Raw genomic sequence first — 21,265 nt, 5'->3', positions numbered from 1 at the left:
TGTGTGTGTGTGTGACAAATGTGGATGCTACTTGCCACGACATCAGAGAAAACTTGTCACCGGTGTCTCTGAGCTTTCAAAGCGATCGTAATTGCAGACTCGGCTGACAAACAGGGGCAGAGGGCTGACAGGGAAAAAAGCGCACCCAGCTTTATCAGGGTGCAATTTTTAGAAATGACTCGGAATGGCACAGAAGCACATGAGTAATGCCAAGACTCTCTCTCCACTGTAGTGGGTTGTGTAAGGAGATAATGGCTGAGCCAGAATCAGCCCACCTCCATCCATTTGGACACGTGTGGTGTGTGTTTGTGTGTGTCAGAGGTGAGGTGATGGAGCAACGCGCTTCTTATGTAAGGCTGTTGACTCAAACACACACATACAGTACCAACACAACAGTGCATATATAAATAGTATAAACAGTGATATATACACACACTGCCAAAGGAGCTGCCCGGTGCTGGGCTTGCAAGACCAGGTCCCACATGACACACTTCATGTGATGGTTGTGGGGTCTTATTCTGGAAGGTTGATGTGGTCTGCTCTCAGATCCGCTAGCTACTGAGTATTGGTGTTATTATTATTATTAACCACACAAGATCATGTAATATTAGTAGAAAGGATCTGTCCTCACACTTCTGTGGGGGGTCAATTCATGAGTATGGAAGCCCATTTCTGCCAAAATAATGGCTCAGAATTGTAAAATAATGAGAAACCTTCTCAAAATAATGACTTAGTATTTTAAAATGAGAAACTTTCTCAAAATATTGATTTACCATCTCAAAATACTGAGAAACTTTCTCAAAATATTAACTTGGTATCTCAAAATATTGAGAAACTTTCAAAAAACTTTGTCTTATTATCTCAAAATAATGACTTAAAATCTCAAAAAATGACTCAATATCTCAAAATACTGACTAGGTATCTCAAAATATTGACTTAGTATCTCAAAATATTGAGAAACTTCCTCAAAATAATAACTTAATATCTCAAAATGATGAGAAACCTTCTCAAAATATTGACTTCATATCTCAAAATAATAAGAAACTTTCTCAAAATATTCACTTAGTATCTCAAAATATTTACTTAATATCTGAAAATAATGAGAAACCTATTCAAAATATTGACTTCATATCTCAAAATAATAAGAAACTTTCTCAAAATATTCACTTAGTATCTCAAAATATTCACTTAATATCTCAAAATAATGAGAAAATTCAAAATATTGACGTAATATCTCAAAATATTGACTTCATCTCGAAATAATGAGTGAATATCTCAAAATAACGACTTAGTGTAGTATGTCATTATTATTTTCTCACAGTGGCAGAAGTGGGCTTCCATAAATGTCAGTGACATCGTAGTTATCAATCAGAATAGCAGCAGTGTGGAGAAACGTTAAAGACAAGTCACTAAGGATTGGCTGAGGAAAAATGACATCACAAGTCTCTCTCTCGCGCGCGCTCTCCCTCTCCCACTCTCTCTCTCTCACACTCTCTCGCGCGCGCTACCATCCACGAGGCACCAGCTGAGCGGCCAGATGTTTCCATGGTTTGGGGGAGTCGCCTCGTTCAGAAGTGATTAGCCGTCACGTGCGTGAACTGACCGGAGACCCGCAGACTGACGATGACCCCGGGGGGAGTGAATTGATCCTGGGGCGCGGAGGGATACGGACGCACACGGGAGCTAATTTGCGTGGAAACTTGGAGGAGAGGACGCAGGTGGGCTCATGCAACATGAGTAACGACAGTAATCCAGCTGGGGGGCTTCCAGCCCTCTGGAACTTCAACGGTGAGTGAGCCTCTATTATCAGCTGTTCATTAATAATATCATAAAGCACAGAGGAGAACAATTCCACCAACGCGTAAAAACGCAGAGTTGTGCGTGGAAATATGGTGGATGATGGCATCCTGGTGAGTTCGATGGGACAACCAGTGGAGCCCAACAATACATAGAAACAGCCTAAATGATGGAAAACACTTCATTAATGCTTTTTCTTTTAATGCAGGTTCATAATATTCTCAATTTATTTACAATTAAAAATGTATTTTAGTGATGAATTGATATTCATGTAATTTCTTTTAGAGAACCAAACAATGAGAGAAGCAGGTTTTCTGAAGGCGCAGCAGGAAAGCATGGAGGTGGTGAAGGAGGAGAGGACAAAAACAGGACCAGAATGAGGGGTTTTGGGAGATTAACAAACTGGAATAAAACTCCCCCTCCTCCCTCTCCCCTCTTCTGCTCTTCCTCCTCTCTTTTCGGGGAGGGGGGGGGGGGGGGTACAAAGAGAGAAGAGCAAAGTCTAGAAATTGACATGTTAATATGAAATTCTGTGTCTAAATGTGTGTGAACAGTGCAAATCTGCCTCAGGACAGTTGACACAGTGTGTGTGTGTGTGTGTGTGTGTGTGTGTGTGTGTGTGTGTGTGTGTGTGTGTGTGTGTGTGTGTGGGTGTGTGTGAGACACCAGACAATGCATTTCCCACTTAATGTGTTGATTTTTATTTTTTATTTTTTTTGCTGAGGTTGCACTTCTTTGTATCGAGCTGCTCCTAAAAGGTGTAAATAAAATGTCTTTTTCTCCCCCCCCCACATATATATATATATATATATGGAGAAGACAATTCAAAAGAAGAAAATCATATGCTTTAAAAGGATAATTCAATATAATTTAATATAATATAATAATTGAGCTTAGTCATTTGAGAGCATAAAAGTTATTTTTTTAATTATTGAAACCGGAAAACCATAACCATAACGACATCCTCGAGGGCAGTTTTGGTCTTCCGTCTCATGACGTATTATAGTTGATTTGAAGATGATATCATCACCTTCTCCAGCTCTGATGATACGTGGATGTTATTGGTTGGTACAAGCTGACATAAGCACGTGTCAAGTTTTACAGCGAGAAAAAAAATGTTGGATTTTGATAAAAAGAAATACAAAGAAATCATTTTTTGATAGAAGATATAATACTTATAAGTCCTGACTGACAACTCTAAGTTCCAGATTAAACACCAGGCGGTTGATGGAACATCCCCCTCTTTCCCTCCCTTCCTCATTCCATCCTATTTTACATCCCGGGGGTGTAAAGATTTTTTTTACAATATGTAACATTATTTATGTACATGAATATATTTGGATAGCAGGGAACATGGGTTGTGATATTTTGATTGAAGTTGAACTGACTTGTTGTTTTTAGTTGTTTACAAACTACAGATATTGCAAATTCAACATTTTAGCAACAATTGTGTCTTCAGACCACTAGATGGTACTGTTTTTTCTGGGTTAAATGATCTGATTGATTGCTGGTTCAAAAAAAAAAAGAAGATTGAAGTGAAAACTTTATCTTATTATCCTTCATTTATGCAGAGACCTTATGATAAATTACCATTTTATTTAAGATTATTTGATTGTTATTTCCCAAAAAGGATGTTAACGACAAGAAGATCCTTGATGCAATTCAACATTTAAAGTGATACTAGTATGTTTAAATGCCATTTTCAGAGTTTTACGCATATCTGGATGATTATTAGGATAATATTCTCCCGCAATTATTTTGGCCAGGATAATCATGACATGTCATTTTCATATCGTCCCATGTGTGTCATATCGTGTGGTAAATTAAGTAGTGATAATATCATATTGACTAATGTAATGCAATAATAACATACAGTGACTTAAGTATTGTGATCATAGTTTTGTAATAATATCGTATCATAACCTAAGTATCGCGATAATATCGCATTTTGACTTAAGTATCGTGATACTATGATGGTGACTCAACAAACATGATAATGTCGTATGTATTCCTAATTTTTAATAATATCATAACATGACTTAAGTATTGTGATAATATCTAATATCTATATCTTCATGCACAAATTAAGTTTTTACATGAATTATACATTCATGCTTTTTATATTATTTTGCATGTGTACTTTAAATGGAGTAAATATCGTGTTGCTTTGAGGCGATGACTTGTTTTCTTTGTAGCTCTAAGATATTTTTCTCTCTTTGCCTGATATATACTGTGAAGGGAGACATGTGGGTGTATGAATATGAATGGATGTAGTGTGTAAAGAAAATGTTGTGTTTTGGGCCGATGTTGGCATACGATCAATGCTTTGCTCCACATCGATTTAGCAGTTTGTCACAACCTGCAGCACTGCCTCCAGTAGAGGGGGCTGTTGTGTTCATTTCCTCTCATAGTCTGGTCAAAGCCATAACGTATTTGTTTTGAATTATTGATTCATTCAGACATTATTATCCATCTTGTTTAAACAGACTAAACAGATGGTGTTGAATTTCAAACGTCATCCATGTGTGGCTATAAAAAACACGACTGGCGTAGTCATTTCAGGTGCTAAAAGGGGCCTATTAAACTTATTATTAGAACTACAAATTGCTAAAGTGGACTGTCATTTTTTTGGGGGGGGGGGGGGGGGGGGGGCATGCTGCTGATTTGCTATAAGGAATAAATGCTGAATGTGATGCATGAAGTGAAAATGAAAAAGCTACCCTCCGACTTCTGCAGCTCTGGGTTCAGTAAGAACACTCAAAATTCCATTTCCAGGGAAACGTAGTTTTCTGAACTTAACAGTCTCAATTTTAAAACAAACAAACAAACACGCTACCAAACAAACTACAACTACAGTTAAGTAGTTAGATTTAGACAACTAAAGTACATAGTTAAGTTGAGACAACTAAACTACATAGTTAGGTTTAGACAGTTAACCTACATAGTTACGTTGAGACAACTAAACTACATAGTTAGGTTTAGACAACTAAACTACAGAGTTAGGTTGAGAAAACTAACCTATATAGTTTGGTTGAGACAACTAAACTACATAATTATTTTTAGACCACTAAACTACATAGTTGTGTTTAAACAGCAAAACTAGACAGTTAGGTTGAGAGAACAAAACTACATCTAGTTTAGTTGTGCTGGAACATCATTGTTCCTTTGTGGATTCTTTCATCCGTAGTCATTGCCAAGGTAGAGCAGATAACAAAAATATTTGTAGTTTTAATTTCTTATATTGTTTTGTCGATTCATCTTAATTTTCATGATTAATCATTTTAACTGAATACCTTTTGGGTCTTATCTGAAGATGTGGCCTTGACAAATTATAAATACTTTTTCTTTTGATGTTTTTATAGACAACCATAGACAAACATCAATAAAGAATCAGCATTAAATTGATGATTCGTGAAGGTAGACAGTGTCCTTCACTTGCTGGTGAAACATAATGACGCTTCACAGCCGCTACCATCCCTTTCCGATCCGTAGTTCTGCATGTTGTCCCACACTCTCTTGCTCCACCTGTAATGGCCTAGTTTTCAGGCTGCGGCCGCCGTGTTGGGTTAACTGTGTCTGAATGTGGATGTGTCAGACCCAGATGTTCCTGGTACGATTCCCTGGGAGCTGGCATCCGACCGGTCGGGGGGGGGGGGGGGTGCACAGGGGCGAATTAGGGGGGTAGATGTGGATTTATGCCAACTGTTAAAAGCTGGAGAGGACAACCAGAGCTGCATTTAATTACCTATCATTCATTTAAAAAAAGAAGGCCCTAGTGAAGAACACAATGATTTCACAACGACGACTGAGGGCAAAGATATCGATAAAGAAAGAAAAAACAGCATCTGAAATCGACAGATGAACAAACAAAAAAGGCCGTGATTGGGACAAAAATGAGTTCTTAGTTCAATTCAATTAACTTTATTTGTCCCTCGGGGGGCAATTAAGGGTAGCTGTGCAAGAATCAAATATAAATGAGGCAAGCATGTTATATGTTGTTGCCTTCTGTCCATCCTGATAGAGGGATTCTCTCTTGGATATCGGACTCTGTTATTCAGGTTATTTTGTATTTAATTCTCTCTGTTCCAGCAGGAGAGTCATTTGTTTGTGATCATCAACAACATCCAGGTCTTCCTGGACCCCGATCGAGGCCCGCTGGAGCGGTAATGCGGATGATGCTGTGGGCTGAGCCACAAGCCCTGAGGGGGTTTTAGCGTTTGAGTCCACCACCGAAAAAAAAAAAAAACCCCGAAACAACAACACCGGCCCCCCTCGGGAGCTTGTTTGCTCCAAAACGGCGCGAGCAGCTTCCCTCCCCCCGAGGACCATTTTTGGATTTCCTCCTCTTTATTGAGCCTCGTTTCAAAATGTGTATTCGCATTAAAGAAGAAAAGAATGTGACAGAGAAAGTAGTCCTCAAACAATGTTCATTTTCATCTTTAAGCATCCAGGGCACGCTACGTGGTTCTATTCCGATCTAAAGGAGTTAAACGAGGAGCGAAGCCAGTGAAGATCGACAGTTGTATAATTGAATATAATGTCTATTTGAGATGAATATTTGAACAGAGGGCTGTGCGGATGGATGCATATGTTGGAGCGATATAAATGTTGCAGCCTTGTTGCTGGCATGCTGCTCGTGTACTGTATATATACACACCAGTGTGTACCATGCTGATGAAATCAATGGTAACATGCTCCTGTGTTGTATATTTCATGGAGGCTCCAGGCTGAGTCTTCTGGGTGTGTCCTTCATGTAGAGTTCCATTTTTTTAAAATCTTTTTTATCTGGGGCGAGAGCCGTTTTCACACGGATGCAAGAAGAGGAAAACCATATTAGAACATGTCAGACATATAACAGTCTATTAAAGGGAGTAGGTCATTTGGAGACTTTGACCCAATCTCAATGACCCCCCCTTAAAGCTTTAAACCCTGATCCCTCAGGGACTTTTTACAGTCCTGCCACGGCCATAGATGACATTTTTTTATGTCAGAGCATTTAATGTATTCATTGCTATCGGTGTGTTACGAGGATTTCCAGTAATATGACAGGAAGTGTTTCTGAATAGAATCACCTACTCAAGCTTTAAGGAGAATATTGAGTTCAAATGATGATTGTTTCATAACTTGGTTGTTCTCATTGACATCTTGTTTTTCTGTCGTCATGAAAAAGTAGAATCGACACACCCACCCACCAACCATCCCACCCACCACAATCCCAACCAACCAACCAACCGTCCCACCCACCTACCATCACACAAAACCAAACAACCATCCCAACCTACTCACCCACCCACCAACCATCCCATCCACCAACAATCCCAACCAACCATCCCACCCTACCTACCACCCACCATCCCATTAACCAGCCATCCCACCCACCAACCAACCAACCAGACAGCCACCAACCAACCCCCCACTGACCCTACCTACCCACCCACCAACCATCCTACCCAAACAACCACCCCAACCAACCAACCAACCATCCCACCCACCAACCCAGCAACCCATAAATCAACCATCCCACCGACCAACCAACCATCCCACCCATCCAGCAACCAACCAACCAACAATCCCACCAACCATCCGACCCACCAACCATTCCACCCACCCACCAACCAACCAACCATCCCAACCTCCGTCACCACCCACCAACCATCCCACCTACCCACTAACCAACCAACCAATCACCCATCCCACCCAGCAACCAACAAACCAACCATCCCACCCAGCAACCAAACAACCAACCATCCCACCCACCAACCCAGAAACACATAAACCAACCATCCCACCAACCATCCGACCCACCAACCTAGCAACCAACCATCCCACCAACCATCCGACCCACCAACCATCCCACCCACCCACTCACCAACCACCATTTAATCTTTATTTTTTACTCTCATTGCGACTTCATCATTATAATACTACAGCTTCAATTCGGTGCATGTGCAGTCTAAATGACCAGGAACTGATTCTGCTTCTCTGTGGTGGCACACACAGATTTCAAATGTAATGGTGGCTCTCTGAATATGTATAGAACTGTGGCTCTGCCTGAGAGCAGCAGGGTACACATCCATGATTCAAACCCTGCAGATACATTACATACATGTTTAAACAGCCGCAGCATGCTTGAACTAACTATACACAACTATATATGCCAATGATACAATATTATGCTTTGATGCTGCAGTGTTTGCATATGCATGCATTTAGTGAAGCACTTACATAAAGGTAATTGATGAACTGTAGTATTAATATTATGCTGTTTCAGTTTCACCTTTCTGCAGCCAAGACAGAGACGCTGGTGCAACTTTGAGAATACACTGCAATGATCTATAATCAAAATGACCATTTCACCACATTGTCCAGATGGTTTCTGGGTATTTTGTCCTTGGGGTGGAGAAGAGTTTGCCTCATTATGTTGCTGGGCATGATGTGCACAGGGAGGTGGTGTAGTTATGGTCTATTTAGAGTCAAACAGACCAGAAAGCAGGGGATGCTTTAGGGGCGGGGCTACCTGCTGATTGACAGGTCGCTACCATGCTACCAATGCAGTTAGCTACTATGATGAGTTTAACACTTAGCTGTAAAGTTGAACCTTGAATCATGAAGCTAACTTTGTTAACAGCTTCACACCAGAATCCAGATGGATCCAGATCCACTAAGGTTGCCACCCTGCTGCTTGTGTTCATCAGATCCACCCGTCGCTCCTCCACAGTCCAAATATGGTCACTTCCTTCACTGGTTGTAAAAACATGGGACAATATCCCGTTTGCTACTAAAGACTTATCTTTTCTTGAAAACGTGATCTGTGTGTCCCGTGAGGCTTTATCAGAGGAGGACAAACTCGGAGGTCTCCTATGCCAGTGTGGGCCCTTAGGCAAGACCCTTGATGCTATCTGCCTACCTTTAGGCATGAGTGAAACTGGCTCGGATGCTGATCAACAAGGTTTAAGAACCAGGGCAACCGGATGAGAAACGCGCTACTGGAACAAGTCATACCTGGACGAGGGAAGAGAATATGAGACTGTTGGAATGACACAATTCTAGCAACCCCACTGAGAGGATCTAGAATCTATTGATGCTTCAAAACCCAACATTGCAGCACTATGAGGTTGTACACGGAGCGGAAGGAGGGTGGCCGAGGGCTAGCGAGTGTCGGAGCCACTATCCATGATGCAACAACCAAGATCCAGGACTACTTCAGGAAGACGGCCTCAGGTGATGACCTGCTAAGTGAATATCCCAGACAGCAGGAGGAGGAGGAGGAGGAAGGCATACAACAGACCTAGTGTGGTAAACATCTACACAGTTGGCTTCCCTAAAGTCCGGCTAAAAGCAACAACAACACAAATTAATATATGCATGCTTTAATGTTGAGAAACGAAGCTCATCCCCCGGTTTCTTGGTTCCCCAGCACTTCTTTGTGCACTCAATATTGAATGTTATCAGAGGCAGCCAGTTTCTCTCAGCTCAATGAGTTGAAATAACAGAATAACTCTCACGATTCGGCTTGTTGTTGGGAAAGGACAATGCACCGTGTATTTAAACCTAAAATGGGATTCACAGCACAGATTGGTAAGAGGGGACGCATTCGTTTTTCAATCGGCGTGGTGCTTTGAAGTGGTGCCAGCAATAAACAGGAATATGTTTGGAAGCATTCTGTAGGTCGAGGAAAGAAAGAGCTTTTTTTTTCTTTTTTTGAGCATTTTTATTTCAAGCAGAAATCATATTCTGGTCTGATTTGTTGTCATAGTGAGTGAGTGAATTGTATAACTCTGATGAAAATACTTGACTGTTGAGCTATTAATGTAAAGGCTACCTTTGGACTGAACAGAAGGGTAGATTTACTAAGACTGGCGCAGTTTGCGCCGCATTTGTTATTGAGTTCCTCATTTTGTGTCGTATTTATCAAACCTGACAGCCACCGGGCAAACAGCGCATACTCCACCCCCCAGAGTTATTAGCGCTCCTCTAAAAGAGCAATGAATGGGCCCGCTTGTATCTAACATGGATCTTGAAACGACAAAAAGAAAGCACTAAAAAGCACATAACGAACCAAGGAAACGGTAGCGTACAACAGGGCACAGACGAGGATAACCGGTTCAGGTCCACTACAAATTAATGTCTAGTAATGTGCAGCCAAACCGCGAAATGAGACAGATACAATAACTGGTTTGTGTGTTAATGGATCGGCCAGAGTGGAAACCAAATTATGTCACCACCAGCAAGAGACGAACAACTACGGAGCATCGCTGCAGGCATGGTCTGTACTCTGCAGGGGACCTGCATGCAGACCTGGGACATGCAGACCTGAGACATCCAGATCTGCACCATCCAGACCTGAGACATCCAGACCCGAGACATCCAGACCTGCACTGTCCAGACCTGAGACATGCAGACCTGAGACATTCAGACCTGCACCATCCAGACCTGAGACATGCAGACCTGAGACATCCAGACCCGAGACATCCAGACCTGAGACATCCAGATCTGCACCATCCAGACCTGAGACATGCAGACCTGAGACATCCAGACCTGAGACATCCAGATCTGCACCATTCAGACCTGAGACATGCAGACCTGAGACATCCAGACCTGAGACATCCAGATCTGCACCATCCAGACCTGAGACATCCAGACCCGAGACATCCAGACCTGCACTGTCCAGACCTGAGACATGCAGCCCTGAGACATCCAGACCCGAGACGTCCAGACCTGAGACATCCAGACCTGCACCATCCAGACCTGAGACATCCAGACCTGCACCATCCAGACCTGAGACATCCAGACCTAAGACATCCAGACCTGCACCATCCAGACCTGAGACATCCAGACCTGAGACATCCAGACCTGCACCATCCAGACCTGAGACATCCAGACCTGAGACATCAACGTCCGCGACCACTCGTGTTCTCAGGAAAATTAAGTCTCTGTGGTTTTTCCAAATGACCTACTCCACCTTTAACGTGTCCACCATGAAAAAGGATCCCAATAACCATTGATATTGTTTTCATACCGAGAGACACGATGTCCCTCTACATGAAGCCAATCCATTGCTTTTTGTGACTGTTGTACAATCTGAGATGAGATTGAATGATGACCTCATATTTTTCCTTGTCTCTCTTTCTCCCTTAGGGTCATCGGCCATTCAATCAGCTGACCTGTTCCCCAACACCTCATGCAACACGTCCTCCAACGACTCCACATTCTGCCCTACCGTGGACGATGACGCGGCGGCAGGAAGTTCATATAAAGCTCTGGAGATGTTTTTTATCGCCTTGGTTACGGGATCTCTGAGCTTTGTGACCGTCACGGGAAACATTTTGGTGATGCTGTCCATTAAAGTAAACCGCCACCTACAAACTGTCAATAACTATTTCTTATTTTCATTAGCATGCGCTGACTTGATCATCGGTGTCTTCAGCATGAATTTGTACACGGTCTACATCATCGTTGGTTACTGGCCACTTGGGCCTGTGGTCTGTGACTTGTGGCTAGCTTTAGATTACGTCGTCTCCAACGCCTCGGTGATGAATTTATTGATCATCAGCTTTGATCGCTATTTCTGCGTGACCAAACCCCTCACGTATCCGACAAGGAGGACAACCAAGATGGCGGGGCTGATGATCGCGGCGGCGTGGATCCTGTCGTTCATCCTGTGGGCTCCCGCCATCTTGTTCTGGCAGTTCATTGTTGGACAGCGAACGGTGCCACCCGGGGAGTGTTACATTCAGGTACAGTACATAAAATAGTCTAGAAGCAAGTGTAGTGCCTGATGAAAACATGCCTGTTCAGAACGGGGCTGAATGCATTTTACACTAGATATTAATCTAGAGATTATACAATATAAATATAATATTAGAAGACTACAATGCCTATGGTATCAAATATTAACAAGATAACATACTTTGTACAGTAAACATGAGGCAGTGTGCCAATGTGCGAAAAAAAAGGGAAACAAGAACTATACAGCTATAGCCTAATTGACCTGGCCATGAAATACTTGGTGTTTTCCTGCCTCCTTCAAGACCTCCATTGTAATAACAGCTATAAGCTTCATGGAGTAAATGCTCTTCTACCCCATTAGTCACGTGACCCTCGACTTGCAGGTTGAAGTAATGCTTTGTTCCGTCCGTCTGCAAGACGACAAGCTAACAACTTTTAAAATGCTTGTTTTCTGAATGGAGTCTGGCTTGATGTATGCTAGGCTACGCTAACATTGTAGCTGCTTCATCAACCCACCAAATAAGGTAATCTAGAAATAAATACTGCAGTTGTTGCTTGGACCACAGACAGTCTCTTGTTCCTCCAGATGGTCTAGTCTGGTCTGGTCTCTGGAATAATGTGAGCTACTATCGTAGACCTCTAGGGGACCACAGACACAATTAGACAGTTGCTAATGAATGAGCTCAGTATATATATATATATATATATATATATATATATATATATATATATATATATGAAAAATACATATGTACAAACAGTTATAGATCACAAAAGGGTATCTTTCTTTCTTTCCACAGTTCCTTTCGAACCCTGCAGCGACGTTTGGGACAGCCATCGCAGCGTTCTATCTCCCTGTCATTATTATGACTGTCCTGTACATCCACATTTCCCTGGCCTCCAGGAGCAGGGTCTCCAAACACAAACCAGAGAAGAAAGAGAAGAAGGGAATAAAGTAAGAACATCAAAAGGAATCACATTAATAGCATCAAACAAGACAAGATAAGAGAGCATGGCAAACAAAATTAGACCAAAGGTTGACCTTCAACACAGACAGTCATGTGACCTTAGAAGGCTTGGAAAACACATCATGCTAATATCATACAGATTCACACCCTCTATGTACATGCGTAGTGTTCGTTTCCATGACAACAGGAAGTTGAGCATAGTGGGAAGGCTGTGTTGTCATGACAAAACGTAGAATATAATCAACTTTATTTGTATTTAAAAAAACAAAAGTTTACATAAAACAAAGTCTGTAAAAATGTGTTTTAAGAAGATTGGCGGCAGAATGTCTCATATGGTATATAACCATCTGTGGGTTTCTTATAATGTGCACATGTGATTCTTCCCCCCAGAACTCCCAGCTTGATTAAGAGTCACTTGTTAAAGCAGAACAACAACAACGAGACCAGTCCCCAGGCCAGTCCTCGCTCGACCCCCAAACTCAGTCTGGATTCAACCATCACGGCGCTGGAGGCGGTGAAGAACGGCAGGGCGGAGGAGACCAAACCTGTCCAGCAGGTACTAACTGGTACACCTTTCACATCTCTGTTAACACTAGGGACGTTGAGCTACCTGTCTGTCTGTCTGTCTGTCTAGGAGGAGAAAGAGAGCTCCAACGATTCATCCACAGCCTTTATTCCCCCCACAGAACCAAAGGACAACACCAACAACCAGGTCACATCTGAGGTTGGTGTTGAAAAGTTGGATCATCTTCCTTTTTCCCCCCTCGCAACGCAACCTTTTAAATGTTTATTTTCTGTAGGGTTTCACCAAAAAAAAAACTTTCTTGGCCAAATTTCATGATTTTGTCACAACCTTAGAAACATACAACCCAAAAACCCTAAAGTAACAGAACCCAACGGTCCTAGAAGACCATAGACTCCTAAACAGGAGCTCACAGCAGCAAGACCTCCAGCCTTGAATCAAGCAGGCCTTATGAAGCCTCCTAATCAGGTGATGCGAATCAACCTGATAAGATGGGTTGGGTCAGCCACCTGGAGGCGGAACGAGCACAGATTTACTGAGGGTGGACAAGATTGGTAGTCAAGACAACAAATCCCCCACCGATTACAATTAAAAAGAGCAGATTCAACACCTTAATAGACGACCATTTCTTCCTCAGCATTCTTACAGAATTGACTCACATTGTGAACTATGTGAACTACCAAATATCTGACGAATGTTCTGACCAGATACATGGATTCAAAAATAAAGATGCTTGAGGGGACAATGACATTGTTTTTTGTTAGTTCTAGATATTTCGTCCTGTGCATGAATGTGTTGTATTTGTTGACTTTTCTTTTTAGCAGTCAGTTAGAACAAGTTTGTAGGTCATGTGGTTATGATTCTTGTCATATTCAGTTTTAATGTTTGAGATCCTGCTCCTGTCGAGACTGTCTGTGGAAAAAACTTGTAATACCAGATGGTTTGCATTCTTTCTGTTACTTCTGTTAAGCTACACTATGCCTCCATAAACCTTCATCCACCCTACAACAGGTCACACTGGCTAGAAAACATAACGTTTCTCCCGGTTTCGTTTCAGGCTGCTACGAATCCCAACCCAGTTGCCATGACAACTGACAATCCTGCAGTGACCAAGATCAACTCAAGATGGTCCAAGATAAAGATTGTGACGAAGCAGGCTGGGGATGAATGCATCACAGCTCTAGAAATTGTCCCCCCTGTAGAGGGAGCAGAGAGGCATTCGATCCCAATCAGCCGTCCCAGGACTGTGGCAAGAAAGTTTGCAAGCATTGCTAGAAGCCAAGTGAAGAGGAAAAGACAGATGGCCGCTCGAGAAAAGAAAGTATGTTTATGCAACACTACACAGACATGAGACAATACAGGGTCTGCTGACACAACATAAAATACATTATATTACCATTTTCTAAGGTTTAGACAACGGAACCAACGTTTGCTTTGGACAACAAAACCAACATTAGGTTTAGAAAACAAAACCAACGTTAGGTTTAGACAATAAAACCAACATTTGCTTGAGACAACCAAACCAAAGTTAGGTTTAGACAACAAAACCAACGTTGGGTTTAGACAACAAAACCAACGTTGGGTTCAGACGACAAAATGAACGTTAGGTTTAGACAACAAACCAACGTTAGGTTTAGACAACAAAAACAAAAAATCAAAGCTAAAACTATTGGTTTTGCATGGCAGCATACAGTATGTTGCTGGTTTACATGTGGGACTGTGCACTATACCTTCATGTGAATGCTAAAGAGCAGCTGTTGAGATGAATTGCTGCCGAGCCTCAGTCACTTCACATCATTAGTGTAGGCAATGACAGATGGCATTTTGGAAACATTCCCCTGAGCTTTAAAAATGACTGAGCATTATCTTAAACCACCGTTTTCTGATTTTGGTCCAGCACTCATAAAAAATCCCCAAAGGTCATATTTGAATTTCAAAACCATGGTAGTGTAGGAGGAGGTCTGGTGGATCTGATGTCAACCTGGGACAGTTCCTCAAATGGCCACTTGATGGTTTAAAAGCAAGTCAAGACTCATGGATCAATCAGCAAATACAGTGAAATGAATGAAATGCTCAATTACCCTTTGCTCGGTTCACTCTTCCTCTCTATTTTCCTCTTGTTCTGTATAGGTGACCAAGACTATCTTCGCCATCCTGCTGGCCTTCATCCTCACGTGGACGCCGTACAACGTCATGGTGTTGATCTCGACCTTCTGTCAGTCCTGCGTCCCGGACACCGTTTGGGCTATCGGCTACTGGCTGTGTTACGTCAACTCCACCATCAACCCAGCTTGTTACGCACTGTGCAACGCCACATTCAAGAAGACGTTCAAGAACCTGCTGCTCTGCCAGTATAAAAACATAGGTACGAGATGAGATGGAAGACTAGGACTAGGATGGATGGGGTAAACCACCGCAAGAGAGGAATTGTTAAAAGGTGAGTGGAAGAGGAGGAATAGTCCTTCAAAAGAGAAGAGATGGGGAAGAGCAACTGTGCTTTATTCTCCAAAATGAATGCCAAATAGATTCAGTGTCAACCAGTGATTTTTAACCTGCCCAGCTTCCCCTCTGGTGGAACTAATCACCATGCTGTTATCTCATCTATCCATGACAGATGGGATTCCAGTGTACACCGCAGGAGTTCAAGGAGTAGCTTTAACACCCGTTCAAAAGTCACATGTCACTGCAAGGATCATTAAAACAGCAACTTAAGTCATGGTCTGACAATCAGTATAGAGAACTCCTTAACAAGGTATCTGAACATTCCATATCACAATGCATCAGTGCTGTGTGCATGCTAGAAGTCAGAGGATCAGAGGGTATGCATCAAGTATTGCGAGGTAGCTCAAAAGTTACTGCGAAGGAACGTAAAAGTAGGCCTTTTGGTGGTCATGATCAGACCTAACAAACTGGTGGTGAACTAGATCTAATCTTATTTTTTTTATAATTATTCAAAACTGATTCTGATTGACACCCCTAATGAGGTACTATAATTTGTTATGTGGACACGATGTTCCATAAAATAGAAAGGAATGAGATCTAACCGGGAGGCTTTGAACGCGACTTAATGCAAGACAAATGGTGGAGAGGAACAAACCAACACGGTTTCACAGCACTTCATGAAGCTGTCGCGACATTGGATCTTGGTTGAGCGACACCAATTGTGAGACCTATGAAAGTAACAAACGCCAAAACCTCCTAGTTGGGACACGTGCTGTCCCACACTGGTCTAGTGGTTGAAAGTCCTGTGTTATCGGATCCATTCAATAGGTTTAATTTCATGACTATTTCACAAAGAAAAACAAACAGTTGTTATGGTGGAGGACAGACAATGAGGTAGCAGCTCTACAACGCGGGAATATAGGGTATTTAAGTAGCATACCACACAAGTAAATTAGATTTACTTGCCATGTTGGAGATCTTTAATGAATAAGAGTGAGTCGTCCACTAGTCGTAAGATAGGGTGTGTTTACAATGCAGCTGGAGGGAGGGAACGCAACAAAAAATGGTACGAAGAAAAGAGATGCTCCAGAGAAAAAATCTGGATGGGAGGAAATAACAGAGGGGATGGGTGGAGGAAATGGGGAAGAGGGAATTAAGTAAAAGGAATGATGAGCCTGTAGACGAAAATTAGGCCACAGTAGGAGGAGAATCGAGGAAGTACATGGATTTCTCATTAAGTTCTGGGCTCCCATCCCTAATACTCATGCTGGAGTTATAAGGATTAGAAAGACGAGCTAAAATCATTCATCTAAAATCAGGATACAATCATGTCCTTCAGAACGTCCTTCTATATAAACAATTCTTCCCTTTTAGTAACGGTTTGACAGCTCAGAAGTTTGTGCAGGGTTTAGGTTAGGTATTATTTGTGCCCAATATGTATTAGAATGAGTCAAGGTCAAGAAATTCAAGCTGCACTGAACCTCATGTTCTTTTTTGGCTCACTTGTAGCATTGACTCACTTCCAACCCAGAACCAAACCAATTCATGAAATTTGTGGTGACAGTATGTCACAGCATCAGCTCAGAAACTCTCACACTTCAGAATTGTCCTAGAGTTGTTCCTGCTACAGATTAGTTAAAAAAAATATATATTAGATGTTTTTTGTTTTTTTGACAATGGGAAGATGAATAAGAGAAGTTAATCAGGCCTTGCACAGATATAACAAATGAGAAGTCATAAGGAATCAAATCAAACAGGATCAAATTAAATACAATCAGGCCAAATCAAACAACGTACTATCAAAAGGGATCAAATCAAAGATGATTCAATCAAATGAGACCTTTTCAAACAAATTGAATCCTATGGGATCAAATTTAAATCAAAAAGCATGGTACAGTATCAAACTGGATCAAATCATGAGGGATGACTCAGGACTTGGGAAGTGGGAGGAGATATTTCTGGCTGGAAGTAAAAGGAATCTTTTCTATGATGTGCGTAGATGACACTCTAATCTCCAGTTTAAATAATTTTATTCTAGTGATTTTAGCAAACTATGGGATTGTGTTTTGTAAACTGAATTTGCTTCACACCACTGGCTGGCTTCTTCTCCAAAGAGTTGTTTCGCTTATCTGCACATTGACTACACGGTCCAGTCAGATATGAGGTTTCACCTCGTCTTGTTCCAACTCTTGGCCCTGAATTAGTCAAACTGGAGCGCGATGATTCAAAACACAAAGCACAACGAAGTCATTATAAATCGGATTCTTCCACCCGACAAACAGTTCTCTGGTCTTCCACATGTTGATGACATCAGCCGTTTTTGTTCAGACATTTTGCTTTTAAACTCTGACCATTTAGAATAGCACTATAATTGTATGACCGTCACAACATGTATAAACAGGAAACAGTGTATTCCTAAGACACATGATGAAGTGAAAATATTTCCCTTTATTGTCAGTTGAGTCAAAGACACTGGAGACTCTGCAGGATCATTTCAAAAGCTTTTGGTAATTTATTCTGAAGTATCTCTTCATTTATTCCTTATTATTCATGCTGTCTTCTACCTCATCTTCATTTTCACACCGCTTCCTTGCAAATGAGGAACATTATTGTGGAGCATTTCAGAGCAAAATACAAGTGGCTGCAGTGACATTTCAATTATATGGCAGATAAAAAAAAAACATAGTTCTCAAAGAATGTTTAAAAGTCCCAAGACTGAACCGTTGTATTAGTTGTAATAAATTCAGCGTTTAAATGTTCTGCTACCATTTAAACTTCAGATTCAATCCAAGTGACCTTTTTTTTGGTTTATTTGCTCACAATGTTGATAAAGTCTGTATTTAGATAAAGACTGGGTGTAATATGAAAACAGAACGTGATCTCAGAGAAAAGAAGAGTGAAAAAGGAATTGTACAAAGGCGGACATCACCAACAGACTGCAGGGTGTGATTGGCAGAAAGGATCATTGCTTGGTTAGTCAGACATACTTAATTGACAGCATTTCAGAATAAATGGATGACAGTAGGGTTTAGGGAAATTGGACTGACTTCTTTACTGATTGAAAGAATGGAACCCATCCATCTTAATTTGAGCCATGAATGCCAAACTTTCACAAACGTGATCAAATTAAATTCAAAAGCATCTAAATATGACATGCAGCTCCCGCCGTTCCACTATTCCTTGTGATGAATGGAATGGGTTAAGAGAAGATTTGCTTGCTGGTGGTTGGTTAAAAAACATCACCATTATTTTATCCTGGTCGTCTAGGGTTTTAGGACACAGACTATTTGATGACATAACAGTCTAACGGGAGTTCGTGAAATAGTTAAAAAAAAATGTCATCTATTACAAACTCTACAAAACCAACGTTAGCTTTAGACAACGAAACCAACGTTAGCTTTTGACAACGAAACCGTTAGCTTTAGACAATAAAACCAACGTTAGCTTTAGACAATAAAACCAACGTTAGATTCAGACAACAAAACCAACGTTAGTTTTAGACAACAAAACCAACGCTAGGTTTAGACAACAAAACCAACGTTAGTTTTAGACAACAAAACCAACGTTAGCTTTAGACAACAAAACCAACGTTAGCTTTTGACAACGAAACCGTTAGCTTTAGACAATAAAACCAACGTTAGCTTTAGACAATAAAACCAACGTTAGATTCAGACAACAAAACCAACGTTAGTTTTAGACAACAAAACCAACGCTAGGTTTAGACAACAAAACCAACGTTAGTTTTAGACAACAAAACCAACGTTAGCTTTAGACAACAAAACCAACGTTAGTTTTAGACAACAAAACCAACGTTAGATTTAGACAATAAAACCAATGTTAGCCTTAGACAACAAAACCAACGTTAGCTTTAGACAACGAAACCAACTTTAGCTTTAGACAACAAAACCAACGTTAGGTTTAGACATCAAAACCTACATTAGCTTTAGACAACAAAACCAATAATACAAACTAATACTGTTCGTAGCTCTGGGCGTTGAATAGTCATTTGGTTGTGGTTAATTCATGTATCCACCATTAAAAAGGTTCATATATTTTTTTAGTACTGATAGACAAAAATTGACAATTTGTGTCCCTTAACATGAACCCAATACGACCACATCTGCTGAAGTGTCCTTGGGCAGCATACTGATCTCCACATTGCCCCATAAGGCCTGCTAGGTTAGCCTGTGTGAACCTGCGTGAATGGGTTAGTTAGATACAGATGGGCAGGTGCTACTTTGTAGTATGAATGTGTGTGAATGGGTGTAAAGCGCTTTGAGTGGACGGAAAGACCAGAAAAGTGATGCAGAAATGCATTTCATGACTATTTCACGACATGTGAAACTGGCCGTCTGCGAGCTCGTTCTCCATTCAGAACATTATTTCTGGTGTAACTTCGACTCTCTGGAGAGAGAGCAGAGCGTGGTGGAGGAGGGAAGAGGGATCAGGGCAGAGTCCGACCCACGGGGACCATGAAGTGCTTTGATGCTGTGGGCGTACATTAGGTCTAACAAGCATGATTGAGGTTTCCTCACCTCCTGTCACAATGGAACAAATTGCCTCCCACCTCCAAAGACAACTCTGCATTGATTGGTTTTCTATGCACCAGGAGTTTTTAACTCGCTGCCACGGCTGGAATCGTCAACGACATTGCTTCCGCTGCACCAAAATATATATAAAAAAAAAATTATTTCATCAGATATTGCTCGATAATCAGTGTTCTTTTGTATTCATTACATAGTTTAACAACGGAAATGTCTTTAAAGTTGCATCAATGCAAAACAAATTTTGCACTCATTAAAAATGTAAGTTTAAAAGAAAACTAAGTATTATCATAGTTGACGGAACAGTATCCCAACTCGTCACATACGGGTAGAGCAGCGTACCGTTGCAGTAAACACCCGGTTAACGTTGTGGATTCAAACAAAATCACTTTCTTAGGTTTACCCAATTAAATCACTTCGTTAGGTTTAGGGGAAATGTCCTGGGGTTAGGGTTATAAATAACGACTTACTAATTAGGTTTCAACAGCAAAAAGAAAGTTAGATTGAGACAACAACATTTTGTTAATTAAGTTTCAGAAAAGCTTAAAATAATAATAATGTAATGTAAGCAACATAACACAAGTACAGGAAACCCCATCTTTTACCCATTTTTTTAAATACAAAATTAACATTAACATTGGAGTTACTTGAAAGCCCATTGCGTCTCATACAGACAGTAAAGCCAAATGGTCCATTTTTTCAACTTGTAGTCCAAAATTTTAAAATCGCAATAGGAAGGATATATCATGGTGATAATATTAAATCCCTGGAGGATCACAAAGTCGCACCCAAAGGTCACATAACTACATAGTTAACTATGGTTTCCTAAAAACATCAGTTTGGACAAAAATGCAACAAAAGTACATTGATTATGTGAACAGAACTACTTGGTTCTAATAGGACGCTAACATCAGTCTCCCCATCCACCACCAAGGCCTCTTCCCTACGTGGACTACCGCAGACTTGTTTGAAACTAATTTGTGATACTTCAAGAGCAACACGTAATCCTCCACTAAATGCGTTTCCCTGAAATGGAATTCAAAATGCAGTTGTGGGAACGTCATTTTTAGGCAGATGATACTTGATTTTATCTTCTTATCAGAAGATTTCGCACAAAAATTGTATTTTAACTAATAGAATATAACAAACAAATCACATTTTCTGTGTTATTGTTAGGATGAACTATGTACAGAATGAGCAAACTGAAGCCTATATATAAAACCTGCATTGGGTTCTGAGATTTTGTTTCATTTGCTGTAAAA

At 41.0% G+C, this 21,265-nt stretch overlaps 1 protein-coding gene across 1 annotated transcript; it reads left to right on the top strand.

The window, feature by feature from the left end:
* Window positions 1-1,731: 1,731 nt before the first annotated feature.
* chrm4a (cholinergic receptor, muscarinic 4a) lies at window positions 1,732-15,432 on the top strand. The gene is given in 7 exon segments (XM_084004101.1): window positions 1,732-1,788; window positions 10,936-11,534; window positions 12,327-12,481; window positions 12,885-13,125; window positions 13,129-13,218; window positions 14,075-14,338; window positions 15,148-15,432. Coding segments are annotated over 7 exon segments (1,650 nt in total). The 5' UTR covers window positions 1,732-1,733; the 3' UTR covers window positions 15,394-15,432.
* The last annotated feature ends 5,833 nt before the right edge of the window (window positions 15,433-21,265 follow it).

The sequence above is a fragment of the Eutrigla gurnardus genome (genome assembly GCF_963514095.1).
Source record: "Eutrigla gurnardus genome assembly, chromosome: 24".
In the NCBI taxonomy this organism is placed as follows: Eukaryota; Metazoa; Chordata; class Actinopteri; order Perciformes; family Triglidae; genus Eutrigla; species Eutrigla gurnardus.
Note: the sequence above shows the minus strand (reverse complement) of the source record. Positions and strands in the feature narration are given on the sequence as shown.